The sequence below is a fragment of the Athene cunicularia genome, assembly GCF_003259725.1.
Source record: "Athene cunicularia isolate RWA chromosome Z unlocalized genomic scaffold, athCun1 chrZ_part2, whole genome shotgun sequence".
NCBI lineage: Eukaryota > Metazoa > Chordata > Aves > Strigiformes > Strigidae > Athene > Athene cunicularia.
The window spans coordinates 11889070-11906290 of NW_020799143.1; the positions used below are offsets into that span (position 1 = coordinate 11889070).

Sequence of the window (17221 nt, forward strand, 5' to 3'; positions counted from 1 at the left end):
GGGGGGGGGGGGGGGGGGGGGGGGGGGGATATAACATATTTCTCTCTGTATTGGGGATACATCTTTCTCCTAACGCTGTGCTTGCCGGCTAATGAGTAAAATAATGGACAAGCCTCACACCTCTTCTCGACAGTCGAGTGCCAACAGCTTCAAGCAGGCAGGTTTGCTCAGTATTCTCTGTCCTTTTCGTGGCCTTATGATTTGAGGCATGCTTTGTTTTGGCACAGAAACAGCCTCTGTGGAGAAGCAAACTGCATCACAGCCAAAATAATCGGGATTTCGGTTTGAGTTCCCCAGCTAAAAGACATGCTCGAGAGTAGTTTGCCTAAAAGCAGAAAAATACAAATTACTTTTCATGTCCTCTATCAGAATCTGAGAATGGTAATATTTACAACTTCTCTTAGAAGACAAGAAATAAGCCCCATCGCTTCTCTGTGAAGGACATGGAGAATTGTCTGTAGTCAGAGAAAGTGAAAATACAAAGAGCAAAAGCAGACAAAAGGCACCAGTTTTACCTGTGTCAAGAAACAGGGTTCCTTAAATTAACTGGTGTGTTTCCTAGATAACAATAAATATACAATAAATAAAAACAACCATAAGATTTTGTTTTGAAAATTGGGTATAGCCATGTAGGAAGAATGTAAACTCCCAAAGCATACCAGATTTCTTTTTTTAAAAAGCTCTAATACTGTCAGGGAATAAAATCCTAAATATTCCTGCCTACATAGAGAAACATAATGGTGTTCTTAAATGCAGAACTCTAATGTTACAATTACTCCAGATATGTATTTTTCTATAACTGCAACCATTTATACAGGATATGATGGTGGTGCAGTTTTAAGGTTAAATGTAAAAACCCTTCATTTGGCAGGTGATGACTTTTTGATATTAAAGGCATTTCACTACTTAGAATACCATGCAGACCTGTCCAGCTCAGATCTCCAGCAAACAGCTCCATCTAATCATTCTCATGAGGCAGTTGCTTGGGCCTGATAATGCACGTCTGGCATCAACAGGCCCCTTAAATTACTGTATTTTCTCCTCCAAAGAAATGTTCACCTATTTAAATAATACAGGAGAGCACCTAGGCTTTGACTTGCATTTTCTCAGTGGAATTTCACCTTATGCAGCAGTACACAGTATAACAAACCTGATTAAAATGCAAAAAATTATTTAATAATGTTTCAATTAGTCTTTTCTTACCATGCACAGTGCCTGCTGTTTACAAGCTTCCAGAAATGGAACAATTATAGTCTAATTGTTGTTACGCTGGTATGTCATATGTATTTTTTAAAAGAGAAACTATGAAAGAAAAAGCCCACAACCTTACCTTTTTATTCAGTTGTTTTAAAAGTTATTTCAAGTTTTGAACTGTCAGTTCTGCCTTCTCATAATGCAGTTCTGAGAAATGATTTAATAGTTCTGGATTGGATGTAAAGCATAAGGCCTTATTCTTGCAAATGGACATGCTGGTAAATATTTTAGCCTCTGTAAAGGCTGAGAGATCTGCGTTAGCTTACGTTCTTACAGAAACAGTAAGAATTAAGAACGTTAAGAACAGTAACATTAAGAACGTTGCAGGCTACCCTCATTTTCATCTTTGCTAAAAGACAGGCAGAAAACAGACATGAATAGCTGTAAAGATTTATGGATCTTTTCTTGTGTGATGTTACTCATAAACAGCAAAGTTTGTAATCCATTATTTGCATGGATTTTATACCAAAAATACAGTAATTATTTATTTCCTAATGAATTGTATGCATCAGCCGTATGTCAGAAAATTTTTTAATCAGAATCATCTAAATTTTTTGTTTACTATTAGGACTAGTTTAGAAAAGCTTCTCTTGTAAAAAAATTGTTTCGGTCTGTTAAGCTGCACTGTAAGCCTTACCATTTTCTCTTTGTCAACTAATGCATGAGACTTGCTGGTATGAATTCAGTTTGCTGAAACTGACTGCATTTCTTATGTTTATTAGAAGCATATTTCCATATTATTCTGATCTCTGAAAGAATATATATGATCTAAAGAAAATGTAACAGTTGAGTGTGAGATGCTTGAAAGCTGTTGATTTCCTTTCCTTGGCTGCTGAATTCATAAAAAACATTTTAAAGATGTAGAATTATAATGCGTAAACCTCGGGCAAAAGGTGTGTGTTTCTCTCTCACCTCTTTTCAGTAGTTAATTTGAAAATGAAGTAACTACAATAACTATACATGTAATTAAATTTTACATGATGTAACACCGTGGGGCATTTCTTGACATTTGTTAGTCCTTCTGCTAAATGTACATCCAGTTTGTTTACAGTAAGGAACTCACATCTTAAAGGGTGCTCTAAACTGTACTGTATATTCCTGTTTTTTTCCTGATAGGATTGTTGTACTGCCACTTGGTTTTTGTGAAATAGCATTTGGTTTAATATGTTCATTGATAGGTCAGGGTTTTGGGTTTGGTTTTTTTTTTTGCATTGTTTTTTTTTCAAACCATTGAATTGTCTTTTGTTTTTCTAATATTGCTGGCTTGTCATTAGAAACTTTATGTATTATGTATAAAAAAAAAATTTTTTTAATGCTAAACACACTTCCACTGAGTATCATTAAGCTTTCCAACATTTTGACTATCAATACTTTCAGTTAGTTTTCAGTATACAACTATCTCAGTAGAAAAGTTGTATTTACTCTTTTATTAATAAGACCTCAATTACTTGCAAGTCTTTCTCAAAGTTAAGATTTTAAATATGAGTTTAAGGCTTTTAGTATCTAATGCAGCACTGAAAGTGCATGGAACATACATAGTGTTGTGTACCAGACTAGAACAGCAGAATGCAAGGACTCAAGTAAAGTAACACAGCATTGTTGATCATTTGTGATGTGGCCCTGAAAACAATTTTTTTCATGGTTTTCTATTAAATAAAAAGTTCCTCTAGCTTTTTAGTGTGCTTTCATTATCTTTTTAGAGGCCCTGCTGTTGTTCTAATTGTCAGCTCTGTCATCATAGTGATGAGTGAATTAATCTTTTCAAGGATAGAATGGCTAAAAAGAAAATCTTGTACAATTTTGCTTTTTGTCTTGACATTGCAACAGAATTAGTCTTTTATGTTTTCTCATGCATCTTCCTGGTATTTTAGAATCTTTTAAAGCAAATGCAACAAAATACCACATGCACCAACTCTGAATTTAGAAATAGACTTCTTTTACAATAGTAAATAACTCCCTGCTTACATTCCTGGTAATTCAAAACAGACCGTTTTTTGTTGTAATGTCAGTCTCCTCTGACTTTCTCATTTAAGGCATCTGTTTAACAATGGAACTGTAGAATTTATCTTTTTGTGAAATAACCTTTTCTGATCATATGCAGACTTGCCCTGAAGTGAGTGCCTGCTTGGTATTTAGTTGTCTCTCAAATTACCAAAATGTCTTTCTTGAAGGCTTGTGCAGCAGATCCTGAGAAGCATCCGGCTTATTGAGAGTAAAGGGAAGGAGATTATTTTGTCATCTCTATATTCACATTAATATCATTTTGAAGCAGTAGCTCTCAGTTTTCTACACATCTATTTCCACAGAACACTCTAGATCTGAAAAACAAGCAAAATGCTTTTCCTCCTGTAAGCACACTGCAGATGTGTGATTATTATAGCTTGTGTAGACACGCTTGTGCTAGCTTTAATCTCACTAGTTCATGTTCCAGCAGTAGCAGAGCTATGGTAACATAGTCCTCGGTTAGGAGTATGCAGTCTTGTTTTGTTGTATGTTCGATGCTTACTGAAATTAATTGCCTACTGTGACATCCGTATTTCTGTATTTTAACTGTTTTATTATATGAGGCTAACAAAATTAAGTCTAACTGAAGTATACCTAACATGCTGCAGACATGTCTTCTAATTGCAGTGCAGATGCAGCCTGTAAGGCAGTGAGCCCTACTCTCTCATTCTTTCAAGAGACAATTAGAAAGGTCTGCTCTAGTTTGATAGTTTTAGGAAGACCTTTTACCAGAAATATGCTGGAATCTGGAAGTGCTCAAGCACACTATATGTAGGTGAAATACTAAAACCCAAAAATTATCAAAGAAAGCATAAAAATAATAAAATGGAAGCCTTGTTCCTGCAGTCCAAACCTTTGTGGAGTCCTAGTGAAATCAATTAATCAGTGCTCTGGTGTATTTTATGCATAAGCCCTCATCTTGCAATCAGATCCTTAATGAAGGAATTCTCCTTTCTCACCATGTGTTACTCCTGTTAAGAAATCAACAAACTAATTTTTGGCTAAACAGAGCTAGGAATGTGTTTGCAAAAAACCGGGTAAAAACAGACATGGTGAGTAATAGAGTATTAGTCTGATATCAAACCGATAAGCCAGTAGAAAGGTAGATATGCTTATGGGAAAGGACCTCTGTGTAGCTCATTTCTAAAATCTTCCTACAGAAAACATGGAACATGTTTACATGATAGGGAGCAATTGTTAGCGATGCACAGGAATCAGCAGCTTGTCAAGATATTGGCATTTCACATGCACTGCTGATATTGTGTGGTAATTGTGTAAATTCATTAAATTCAAGTTTCTTTCAGGTGTTTTAAAAATAGCAACATCTAACATGATCCAGAGATGCCAGTGAAGAAATGAATGCCAACAGCAATTTGAACTGTTCACTCAAGATAGGAATTCTTATTTTTGTTGGACATTTTTGTAAAAGTTGCAAAAGATTTTCAGTAAAAGTAGGAGCGCTGAGGAAGCAAGTGATTATGTTATGCCAAATCCTGTTTAGGAGCAAAAGAATAAATTATTATAGGTCTTTGACCTGTGCAAATATATTTCCTTTCACTTTGATCCTCCTTTTGTATTTGAGGATTTTGGATTACTCTTTGTGTAGTGCTTTTATATTTTCAAAAGTGATGTGAAGTTTGTGTGGAGAAGCTGGTGTGCAAGAACATAGCATGTCAGTTTGAATACACAGCCATTCTGCCCAGTCTTCAATGCAGATGTTGTTTGTGTACACGGAGAGCTCAGTCTAAGTTAATAATTAAACTGGACCTAAAGAACAAATGCCATTGAGTGAAAAATTCTGGCTGTGTAGTCCCACTGTTAACCCCTTAGTGAGCTAACTCAGAAGAAAACTTTTTCTTGTAAGGAACCTGGTGGCAGCTAGCCATTAAATCAGTTTAAAAGTGGTGTGAAGTTATAGCTTGGGGCAGTAGTGTGACATGTGTTTGATCTAGCAATGCCAGTTTAAACACAATCTCTAGATATCATATCCTCTCAGTTCTCCTTTCTGCTTCCTCCTTTGCCCTCAGTCCTCACACACACACAGGTTAGCTGTCATTCTTAGGGCAGAGGGGAGTAAAACCAGCAAAGAAGGTTTGTTTTGTTTTGTTTTTAAATACTGTGTTAGGATACCTGTTACCATTTTTGATTTACACAGACCCACCTTGACACAGCAGAGGGGAGTAACACAGTGGTGGGGACAGATGCTAGAGAGTTGTCAATGGCTGGGGCTCCCTCCACCCCCAAAGTCTTATCCTAAACACTTTCCCAGGACTGTCTTCTGTAGAGCAGTTTTCCCCATAGTGTACTTTGTGCCAGTTGGAGTATCGGTGCACTTGCTTCTCCACATGTATTTTTGTGGGCCAGTTTAGTCACTTCTTAAAAATGCACAGCATTACTCTAAAATTTATCCTTTGGCTTGTTCTCAGGAGATGCTTTGGTAAATGCTGGGAGGTACAGAAGTTCCTAAGTAGGTAGTGCAGCTCCCAGGTACTACTGCAGCTGCTGTGCCTACAAGATATGACTATCAGAAATTAAGCAAGTTTGGTGCTTTGCTTCTGCTGAGAGAGTCAGGAAGTAGGTGCCTGACTTGCTCAGGAGTTACTGTACACCCTGCTGGTTGCCCCGACCTTTAAATGTTTAAGCCAGACCATTCACATCAGGCTGCTGTTGTACTGAAATGTGCATTTAGCAAATGTATACTTTTTGGTGGTGGTGTCTGCCTCCACCCCCTGAGATATCACAGTGCACAGGTGAGCACGGAGCATGTGAGTGTTGAAAGGCAGATGTGGGGACTCCTTTCATGGCATACTTCACTGTATTTTCAAGATACAAGTAATGTTTACTAAGTGCTAGTCATGGAGGATTCTGTTTTGAAACATAAAGTGATTTTTTTTTTTTCCTGCTCTCTGGAAAAGGAGATACAGTTTTTCTTGATCGGAAATTATGCTTTGAAATTTTATGCTCATATGTAGGTGATCTGCTTTTGTATTTAAATAATATATCTGTTCCAGGCAACTAGTTTGCAAAAAATAATTTTTTTTTAGGTTTGTATTTTAATCCACATATTTTATTATGATATTTTTTCAGCAGAAGGAAGAAAAGTATTGCTGCGGTGCTGCAAGGCCTCGATTTTTATTGACCAATTACCTCGAGCACAGCAGTTGACATCAGCAGCACAGTTGGTGCTTAAAGTTCACTGGGGCAACAGCTCCCCCAGCCATAAAAATAATTTATATCTATGTGAATACCACTGGCGTATTTTTTTTTTCCCCTCAGCTTGAGAAAGGAAGCCAGGGCAAGCACAAGGTGCTTCCTGCTTGCCTGCATGCACACAGGCTTTGAAGGGGCAGCAGGAGTGGGGATGGGGATGTGTTTGGGGATGGATATCCAGGTGGTGGCTCCTCCGCTGGTGCTCCCGCCTTGCCCCTCGCAGCCCTCCGGCATCTGTCGCCTGCAGGCTTAGATTGCACACCACTACTGCTGAGATCATCGTTTTAGGGAGAGATGGGAAGTGCCCGTGTTTCGGCACAGCGTGCCTTGCCGCTTAGTTTAACATAGGTGTTAGGAGGTGGTGAGGGCTTTGTGTCTTAGCTTGGGGCGGGGGGCGGTGTGTTGGTATTTGGAATGCAACAGGTGGGGTCTGTTGCCAAAAGGAGGTAGGTCCCTGCTGTGTACCTCGGTGCGGTTGGGCTCCTGCTATACTGCAAAGTCGTCAAACAGGTAGTTTTCCTGGGAACGCTTTGTTTGGGAAAGAACACCGAAGAGTTCTGGATTACAGAAACACTGCTGAGCAAAAAGCCTTAATCTTTGTGTGCCTTGTTGCTTAACTCCAGAGAGTAATAATATCTTGTTCATTAATATTTAAAAGAAGATTTGGTTCATTTTAAACCATTTAAAGTTGTTCTGTTGACAGGTAATACTTAAGATTTTCAGCAGAAAAGTGTGTGTTTGTAAAAGCTTTACATTTTGTTGCATTTCAGATCGCCTTTATTTTGCAATTCTCTGCCAAAAACCAAAGAGTGGAGCTGCAAATACCCATTATTTCTGCACAGATGATGAACTTGTATATGAGAAGTAAGTACAGATTTACTTTTTCAATTTTTTTTTTTTTCTGAAATAAATTAGTCAGAACAACAGCAATGACAAACCAGTCTGACTGACATTCTGTTTTTAAATGTAACTGAGGGAAACATACCGTTCCCATTATAGAACTAATTACACGAGTTTGGTCCTCTCAGGCTTCTCTGCCATGATGATTTATATGTCTTATAATGTTTTTTTGGCTTCCCATCAGGGTTTCTTAAAAATCTTTTCAAAGCAGAAGTTTTCACTGTACCCATTCTTGTTAGAAGACACAGGAACATGATGCAAAAATATATATTCAGAAGTGCACAGTGGACTGCTGAGCTGAAGGGGATGTCTTTGGTTGCTTGAGTATTAAGTGGAATGTCTAAACTTCCTAGAATAAGAGAAAAAACTGACAAAATCAATTCAAGCCTTTATGAACTGACAATGGATATATTATTTCCCATGTAGTGAACAACATATGCCTTTGTATGTGATCTGCATTACTGCTAATTCTTTAAATATTTCTGACCAAGAGTGTGCTTGCTGGTTTTGAAAGTACTAATCAATCTTTATTCTCTGTGTTCACTTTTGTCTAGCAATATTAATTACCTTCTCTTAAAGTAAAGCTTTTGGGTTTTTCTTAAAATAGTTTCTAAACTGGTGTCACAGAGTGATACAGTGAGAATTTTTCAGGCCTTTGAGTATTCCAGTTTGCTTTTGAGTGGTGGTGTGTGGAAAACGAAGAAGAAAGTTTTACTCCCTGTGTAAAGATGACAAAACTTAATTCCAACAAAATAATATGTATGTAAGAAGGCATTCTTGTTTTTAGAACGATGCACATATATCACGCGTATTATTACTCCTTGCTTTGTGCATCTGATTAACTAAAAAAAGGCATTTACAGAGGTTATGTACAATTTTTTGCCTTTCTCCCACCAGCTTCTATGCAGACTTTGGGCCACTCAATCTTGCAATGGTCTACAGATACTGCTGCAAGCTAAATAAGAAATTAAAGGTAACACCTGTTTTTTTATTCAATATTCTTGACTTTTTAAAGAACAAAACCAAATGGGCCGAAAGTTTTTTTGCTCAGGTGCTTTCCTGGGTTCCTAATCCAGCTAAGTTTTGAATATAAATGCTGAGTTTTATCAAGGTGAATTTAGGGCAAAGAAGGATCAGGAGAGAAAACTCACTTTTAAGATCCAGAAGATGCACCACTGTGGCAATAACTGATGTTAAACTCCTAAAAGATCAGTTGCTAAATGGGAACAGACATCTTTAGATTAAAAGCTCCCCCCCTGGCATTCAGTCTTCTTGGCAATCTGCCAGTGTGGAGTGTGCTTGAGGGTGCAATGCAACACATTTTTATTTGAGATAGTTTTTGTTTGACTTAGGCTTCTCATCTGGTCCTGACATCTCTTTGGTAAGAAGAAACATTTGATCTTTGATAGTGTTTATGACATTGTCCTGAAAGAGACTGCTGTGCTCCTATTGCAAATTATCTTCTCTGAGGGGTGCTCAGCAGTTTTCAGGATTAGGATCTTGATAGAGCATAGTGTCTTTAAAACAGATATTTCTCTATTAATTAACATAGTTAGTTGACCTCTAACAGATGTTGGAGTATAAAACATATTAGGCAGATTAAAAAAGCTTATTAGCATTAATGTGAATCACAGTTTACCTCTTCAAAACTGCTTAGATGTTGAAACTGCCACTGAACTGTGAAAACTGGTAAGTATGCAGAATATTATAGTTTTAACAGATACCTTTTTTTTTTTTAATGCCTTGATGTCTGTCACTGATATTAGTTTGCATAATTCAGACTTGCTTTGTCCCTGTGGCACTATGAACAGGTTTTCTGGAGATGAGATTCTCTGATTTTTGTTTACAGGATGCTCTGAAGCAACACGAGTCTATATTATAATCCCTTTGAGTATCTTGAGTTTGATACTGGAGAGTCGTGTTAGTGTTAATGAGAAAATAGTACTGCTCGTGATCTGGGGTTTATTTGTCTTGAGTGCATTGAATAGCATTTGAACAAGTAACATTGCTATTTAAATAGTGACATTTTATGATGGCTTAGCAGTTGATCAAAGTATACAGTTTCATGCACATCAAAATTTGTTTTGAGGGCCAGTTAGAGGATATTTTTTGCTGCCACTACAGATATGTGGCAATGCCAAGTAGAGATGAAATCTTATATGCCAAGCTGAGATGAAATTTTAAGATGTTTATTGTAAAGTTTAGAAATATTTTCAAAATATTTTAATCTAATATTAATTAATCTGTATTTTTCCAGTAGTTCTGATCCTTAGAAACAACTACTAGTTAATTTATCTAGTCAGGTTTTCTGTAAGAATAAAAGAATTCTAAATTCTGTTTTCAAAACCATTGTAACTTTAATATGCTCATGATGTTTTTGAGAATGCCACTTTGGATTTACTTACCGTTAATGCCTATCTGCTACATAGGGCTTGAAGTCAGAAATACTAAATGCATTTAAGGAGAAAAAGAAAGATTACTGTAATTTGTATCAAACGTTATTGCAGCTGGATACTGGGAAAATAGTGGAACATCTAGGCAGGGATTCAACAGTCTTCCAAAGCTTATAAGAGACTAGTCTACAATGTACGTGGTCCTCTGAATACAGGTGAGAGAAAGTTGGTAAAAGACCCCTGTGTTCCTCTAATTTTATAAAAGAAGGCATGAAAACTCTAAAATACAAAATCATAATCTTGTTCATTTCTTGATACAGTCATTTTCATTGATAAGGAAGAAAATAATTCATTATACTGGCTTTGATCAGAAAAAACAAGCAAATGCTGCATTCCTCATAGGCTCCTACGCAGTAAGTATTTAAATTTTTCCATTACATCGGCTTGCTAAGTGTGTTCACTTTTTCATATTCAATTTTTAAAACAGCAAGATAAGAACAATTATTTTCTCTTGAATAATCTTCCTACTCATGTATTTTATAGTAAGGTACCACATACTAAGACAGTTTTTAAAGTCTCGCAGGTGAATGAAGTTGTGTTGGTTTTGGTTTATTTCTTTTCTACTGCAGTCTGTGCTCCTAAGAAATAAGAGCACCACTGAAATAAAAAATCTTTATATTTTAATTTACAAATATGTTGATGTTTTTCCTTTCCCCTATCCACATATACTCTCTTTTTTCTTTTCTAAAATAGAGAAATAGTGTCTTCCACAAAGTACAGTATATCATTTCCCATTTCATGCACATTTAAATATACTTGTTCTTTCCCAGCTGCTGCTTTTCTAATGTAAGGTGATCTCTTCAGTTAGCCTAGGAGAAGGAGTGAGATCATGTGGTAGGCTTAGAGCCAGTATAAAGCCTGGGAATATACAAAGTGGCTGGAAATGTACTTAGCCAGGTTCCTGACTGCAGAAGGGAAGATGACTGGCTTTACTCCACAACTGCAGTGTGTTTGGTACACAAAAGTGTAGTCAAGTAATAAAATGCTGAATGCTTCAGAATGAACATGTGATGTGCCATATTCATGTTTTGCTTTGGCTTGTAACACAGCTTCATTGTAACTTTCTTGTTTACTGAGTAATAAAATGAAGTGAGAACCTATGCGGTTTTTGATGTGGGAGATTTGAGGGGTTAAAGTTCGTGTACCCTAAGGTCATTCCATTTATTAGCTGTAACACTATACAGTACTTGCCCTGATGCTAGCTCCTTGCTGCCTCTCTACATCATGCATGAGGTGCATTCCTGGCTCCCTAGGTTTTCTCTGTTGTCTATTTTCTACAGTACTTAATAAAAATAAAGAACTAGATATTAAAACATATCGCCCTTCGTATTTGAAACACAGTCATTTAGGAATGTTGCTGTAAACCTTTGCATTCTTAAACCACATGGAAACTGGCAATGTGACTTACCAAACTTGTTTTCAGTTAAGGCATTGTGTTGGCAAAACAGCTGCAACTTTTAGGAAAACTACTTCCTAGTGACTTAACCATGATGGAGGCTCAGAAAGCAAGAGGGGGACTGGCTTCAGTTATCAGCCATTATTTGGAGGGAAATGAGTTTTGTTTTTCCCTAAACTTTTGTTCTGAATATATGTGGTAGAACTGTGCAGCATAGCAGCTGACATTTTGAGCAGAATCCATGGTACAGAACATTAATAGCAAAACAATCTAATACAAAATACTGTGGTTTACTATGTAAAGTATACAAAAACCTGACACAAACCTGATCATCTAGTAGCCTTGCCATGTTGCAATAACAACATGCAATTGAAGGGGAATGCTTGGGCAGGCTTGAGTAAACCTCTAAAATGTATCTGTATGGATTATGACAGTCCAAAGCATGGTAATTAAAAATGGAGGCTGTTGGACAGAGGAGTAGGCATTTTTCTGTTCAGAGAACCGTGGTGAAGGAGGTGGGAGTTGCAGAGTATGGAAAGGATGTTACAGATCCAGCTGAAGTATGGCATGAGATCATGACGTACTAGGCAATGCATGTGGGAGGGTTAGTTGCAGATAGCTGACATATGGCAGAAAGAGACTACTGAAAATCACTGGTAATTTTCAGAGTTCAGAGACTCGTGCTTACGTTATTAGGTACAAGTTGAATGTTTCAGTGGTTTCCCTTAAACACCAATGGCAAACAGAAGCACTAGGTGAGTGTCAGTCCCCTCCTTGAATGAGGGCATGTCTGTCTTGCATAATCCCACGTCCTAGATGGTGAGGTAGCTCTAGCTAGATGCTGATTTTCTTTCCAGAGCAACACGCTTTGGTACTGCTTTTTCTATAAAGTAGGGTACAGTTTCTTCCCAGATCGATGTGAGAGGCATTCCAGTGAAGAAAGATCACAGAACAAAGACTGTTCCCCCTCTGGCACCCTTTAATGATCTTTCATGAAGAGGCAGGCTTAATTACAGCACTCACTGCTGAAGTGTTACAGGTCCCACGTTTCTGCTTTCTACAGGGAGAATTGGATTGTTCTCTATGAGGCAAACAGTAGTATAGGATCTGTTCAGAATGCATGATAAATATATGTTTATAAGCATATTTCCTGACTGAAATAATATTGAGGCCTTCTTTATTTAGAACATATGCAAGCTTAAGCATCCACCTGCTACTTCAGTTCAGAGTGCTTTGCTTTTTGATGAAGAAGGATCCATCCAGCTATTGGTCAAAACTAAGAAGCTTTTCTGTAATTTTAGGTAATCAGACCATGTCCTGTTGGTATTGCTCTTTGCTGCTTGAACTGAGTATTGTCATTTAATTTTTGATCCCTTACAGTGTAAGTGGTAGGTTGCCACTGTATTTTATTTTCTGTGGGTTGAATGTGTTTTCTCATTTGATTTTGGTTTTTTAGCTTCCTGGTGGGTTCCCATTTCAATAGTTTACCTTAGATTGTGGAACTGCATGGCAGTGCATCAGGTTGGAGGAGTTCAGATTGCAAGACCAAGGAAGTAGAAAGGGAAAGTAGCCTTTGCAGAGTTAGTCATGAAAATAATACTTGTCTGTGCATGTTTTAAGGCCTTTGATAACTTAAGCATAGTTTAGGTGCAAGGTTCTCTGTATATACAGGTTCTTTAAGTTACTTGTTAGGAATAAGAGGCTGCCAGCTTTTCAGGAATAGCACAGGCACCGTAAGTGTATGTGCTTTCTGATTTTGTTCTCTTTTTTTAACACAGTCACATTTTAACTGTAACACTGTAGTGAACTGTATATCATAAGTTCTCTGGAACTTGCATGTCCTCATAAACTTCCACATCTATCATTTTAAGGACTTGTTGACCTTAAATTTATATTCTTAAACAGAATATTATTTAGCTTCTGCTTCAATGCATATATTAGCATGGTTTATTGTTCAACATCTTTTGTTTAAATATATATATGTGTACATATATCATGTGGGGATATGATAATCTTTACTACTAAGACAATTATGAAAGTCTTCATTAACTGTGGTGAAGTGTAAAGGCAGCTGTTTGTGTTCTTGTTACAGGCAAAGTCTGTTCCCAGTATTTTCTTCACAGTTGGTCTGTTTTAATGTTTCCGCCCCTCCCCTTCATCTAACTTGTCTTTCCTTCCTCTTCAGTGGAGATAGTTTCTGAACTCTCCAGGCTACACACTTCTTTCTCCCCCCTCCCACATCTGCTGCTTCCTTCCAGGTGTACTTTCATGTGACATCACAGCCTAACTCAAGCTACAGACCTCTTTAGTATAACATGGCCTTAAAAGCGAAGAACAAAGTTTTCAAATAGGTTGTTATATATGTAGTTTTAGAATAAAATATGATTTTTTAGTGTAAATCTTAACAATTTAGATCTTAACTTCTTTATTGTTCATCTTCCATCTATTTTGTTTCTGTATTTTGTTTCATTTTTACTGATGTTATACTGCATAATGGGAATAATGTTTTTCTGTGTAGATTAGCATAAATTTGGCACATTCTGCCAAAAAAGAGTAGCCAGAATTCGGTGTGTTGGGGTTGAATGTTTACACTTTATTTGGGCAGAGGGGGTGAGGGGAAAGAAGGGAGGGGGGAAAAAAACCATCTTTTTTCTTCACCTTTTAAAGAAAAATTGCTTTTCCTCGGAAGCTATCTGCACTGTTCAGGCCTTACCACTCTACCAAAGCAGCAGTGATCTTCTGAGTTGATCTCTACAGTGGCTTCTCTTGATTTTCGCCAGGATCTTGACTGTGGGTGAGGAAAGTCTGCTTCTTCCATCATTGCTCCTTCCATACTAAGAAAGAATATGAACCCTCTGTGCCCTGTTCACCCAATTCCCAAGCTCCCCCCTTTCCCCTTAGGTTCATTAACTTAGTAACAGTATTTTTTTTCTCAGGCCTGGCATTAATTATGTACTTGGAGGGTGACCCTCCGAGGGTACCGCCCCATGAACTGCTGTAATTCAGGTCACCTTCTCCAGGACTCATCTCTGTACTTTGTCTATTTTCTCATCTTCTTTCTTCAGGGTAAGCAGCGTTTCCTTCACCCATTCTGATCTGCAGTACTGTTTTTTTTGCCTTTTCAATTTGTTAGTGTCCTTTCTAGCTGTGGACCTAATGCTGGGCAGAAGCTGAAGATTGCACTATCAGCACCTGTTTGTGTGATGTTGAACCACTTTGTTCTTAACATCTCATTTGCAAACTATCTCTGACCAAGCCGTGGGAAAGCAGGCAGACCTGTTCGTTTAGTGGTCCAGACAGAGGGGCAGTAAATGGGTAACTGCAACAGTGCTCAAATTACAGGTGGGTAAACCGAGTTTACCTTCAGCTACATTTTGGTAAGAGGTGTTTGTGCTTGACAAGTCACAGAGACGAGCTGGACAAGAGGCTTGATTTGTGCTTGTGTCCTCTAAAAAGCTACCTTCTCTGAGTTGTGTTTGGAAAATTGTGATTACTCTTCATGACAGCAGCTTCTCCCTGAGGTTTGTACTAGGTTCTTCCTCATGATGTTCTTGCCAGACCACTTGTCTCCATAGCAGAGGAAGGGTTGCTCTTTGTGAGTCCCTCACTATAGTACTAGCTTGCTTTCCCAGCTGTCCTAAAGTACTGATGTGCCCAGCCCAGTCAAGTTCCCAGCTAATAGGGTTTTCTATAATTCCCTTCTCCTGTTGAAAAGGTAACTGGAGGTTTCTTGCTTTTGTTCATGATGAACAAAGAGTTCATCAGTTATTCCCTCTCTGCCACTTTTATCCACTTAATGACTGTTTCTGCTAATGAAGGGACTGTTGGCCACGTGCATTTCTTCAGTACACCACAATTCCATACAGGAAGCTTTTTATTCTAATATATTTCTATTTTAATTTTGTTACATATTTCTATTTTAATCTGTATTTAACTTTTTTTTTTCTAAGCGATATTGCTAGAAAAATTAATGTATTAACTGACTATGCTATCCAATGGAGGTTTTAATAAAAAATATTTAATATTTTTAAGTTATAGTAAAATTACGTATGCATATGAGCTTGTGTTTGAGTCTGGTCACACACAGTAGTTATTTGTATTTGTTCAAAATGGGTGGGTTGTGATTATTTACAGTTTGCAGCAGTTCAGGCTGTTTTGGTGAGTGACATTTTTGGAATTTTATCACATGAAATTTGCTTGTAAGCAGCTTAAAATGAATCATTTAATTATTTCGTTGCTTTTAAGACAGTATGGTTGGTAAAATGTGTGATTTAGGTAGCGATCTTAAGTAGATTTTGCAATTAAGGGTGAACAGGTGGATAAACATGATTACACTAAGCACATCATAGTCATGAATTTAAAGTGCTATTTACAGACTTGAGCTGATACAGTTTCTAACAGTACAGCTTATTTAAATATCTTATTTAATTTTACTGAAAAAAATTAAGCTATGTCATAGGTGATTATTATCCAACATATTTTATCTTGCATGCAGCATTACTGTTTCACTTGGCAATCCCATGTACTGAAGATTAAGATGCCTTTTTTCAAGAGACTCCTTTCGTTTTCTACCAGGAATACTTTTCACCCCATTGTGAATACTGTTTTCATGATTGTAACGCTAGTCTAGGAAACCTTTGCTTAAAAAATAGGGCTGGTTTGAAAACATTTATATGAATCAATAACATGGCTTGCTAAAAGAACTCTCATTCTATGGTTGATTTTATATGCTCATAAATAAAGACTGAGTCACCAAGTCCTTCTATTTCATTCAGTGAACATTACAGCAGCTGTTTGACTACACAGCAATATTGGCAAGAGCAGTGCTTGAGTGCACCTTTCCCAGTACTCAACGCTTGGATGGTTCTTGACCATTCACAGAGCTGCCTGCAGTCCCTTAATTAGAAACAGATGTCCTAAATGAAAAGGATGATTAGAGCAATGTTAATGGTTCAACTGTTAATCACAAATTTCTGTCAGTATTTTAAAGTTCAGTAGAATATTTTTTTGTATGCATACAGAAAGGAAATTTCTAAATTGTTGGTACAAAAGTAATTACACAGTGTGGTAAAATGTTATTTTGGATTGAAAGATCTTGGTTCCTTACAGTAACAATTTTTCTGGAAGGTACTTAACTAAAAGATTTGTAAAGGATTTTATGAGTTTCTCCGTGTGTATTTGTGTGTGCGTGTGTACACCCATCTACACTTGTGTATGACTGTAGGAAGATTCTAAAACCAATACAACTGTACTTGTGAATTATTTATTTCAGGTCTGCTAAATTCTCTAAGTTTTGTTTTTTTTAAACTGCTTTCTTTCTTTCTTTTTAATATTTGCCCTGACCTGCAGGAAGGGAGCCCCTTGGGAAATCAATGTAAAATTCCAATAGACTTTTCTCCATTTGTTTATATAAGAATGGATAAAAACTATCCCAGAAAATGCTTGCTTCTTCTAAGTAACAGTTAATATCATTATTTGAAATTTATTTTAATATTTTTCATCTGTTCAATAGTACTTCTTGGTGGTTGCTTTATTGGCATTAACAAGAAAACAACTTTATTTCTGAAAGTTTCTGTCAGCTTAGAAAGCACAGCAGAAATAGAATATAACTGGCATCTGGACAAATGGGTTTCAGCTGTTGTATGTTTTGATTTCTGGGGGTTATATCTTCCCAGTTCCCCTCCTCCTCCCAGTACACACCTTACGAATTTATAAATATATCTTTGGTTTGCTATTCATGCAATCAGCATTTCCATTCTCTTTTGAAACTTCAGTTCTGCTTACTGCCTTAGAAAGTCCTTCTGGCTTTCAACACTTCTGTATACTACAGGTCTCTCTGATCACTTTTACTTTCTCTCTCTTTTTTACTGCCTTTCTTTAGTCTTTTGTTCACCCACATCCTTCCAGTGAAATTGTTAATTTTTAAGGCTTTAGTAGCCTCCTCCTGGTCAGAAACTGTTTTATGTACAGTTATATATCATTTATATATATATATATATATATA

The 17221-nt window shown here is 37.0% G+C and overlaps 1 protein-coding gene across 1 annotated transcript in view; it reads left to right on the plus strand.

Moving 5' to 3' along the window:
• CDC14B (cell division cycle 14B) overlaps positions 1-17221 on the plus strand; it is a 59888-nt gene that overhangs the window by 310 nt on the left and 42357 nt on the right. Inside the window, 3 exon segments of the mRNA XM_026866035.1 lie at positions 7172-7332; positions 8266-8341; positions 10082-10174. Of these exon segments, the coding sequence (XP_026721836.1) occupies positions 7172-7332; positions 8266-8341; positions 10082-10174 (330 nt within the window).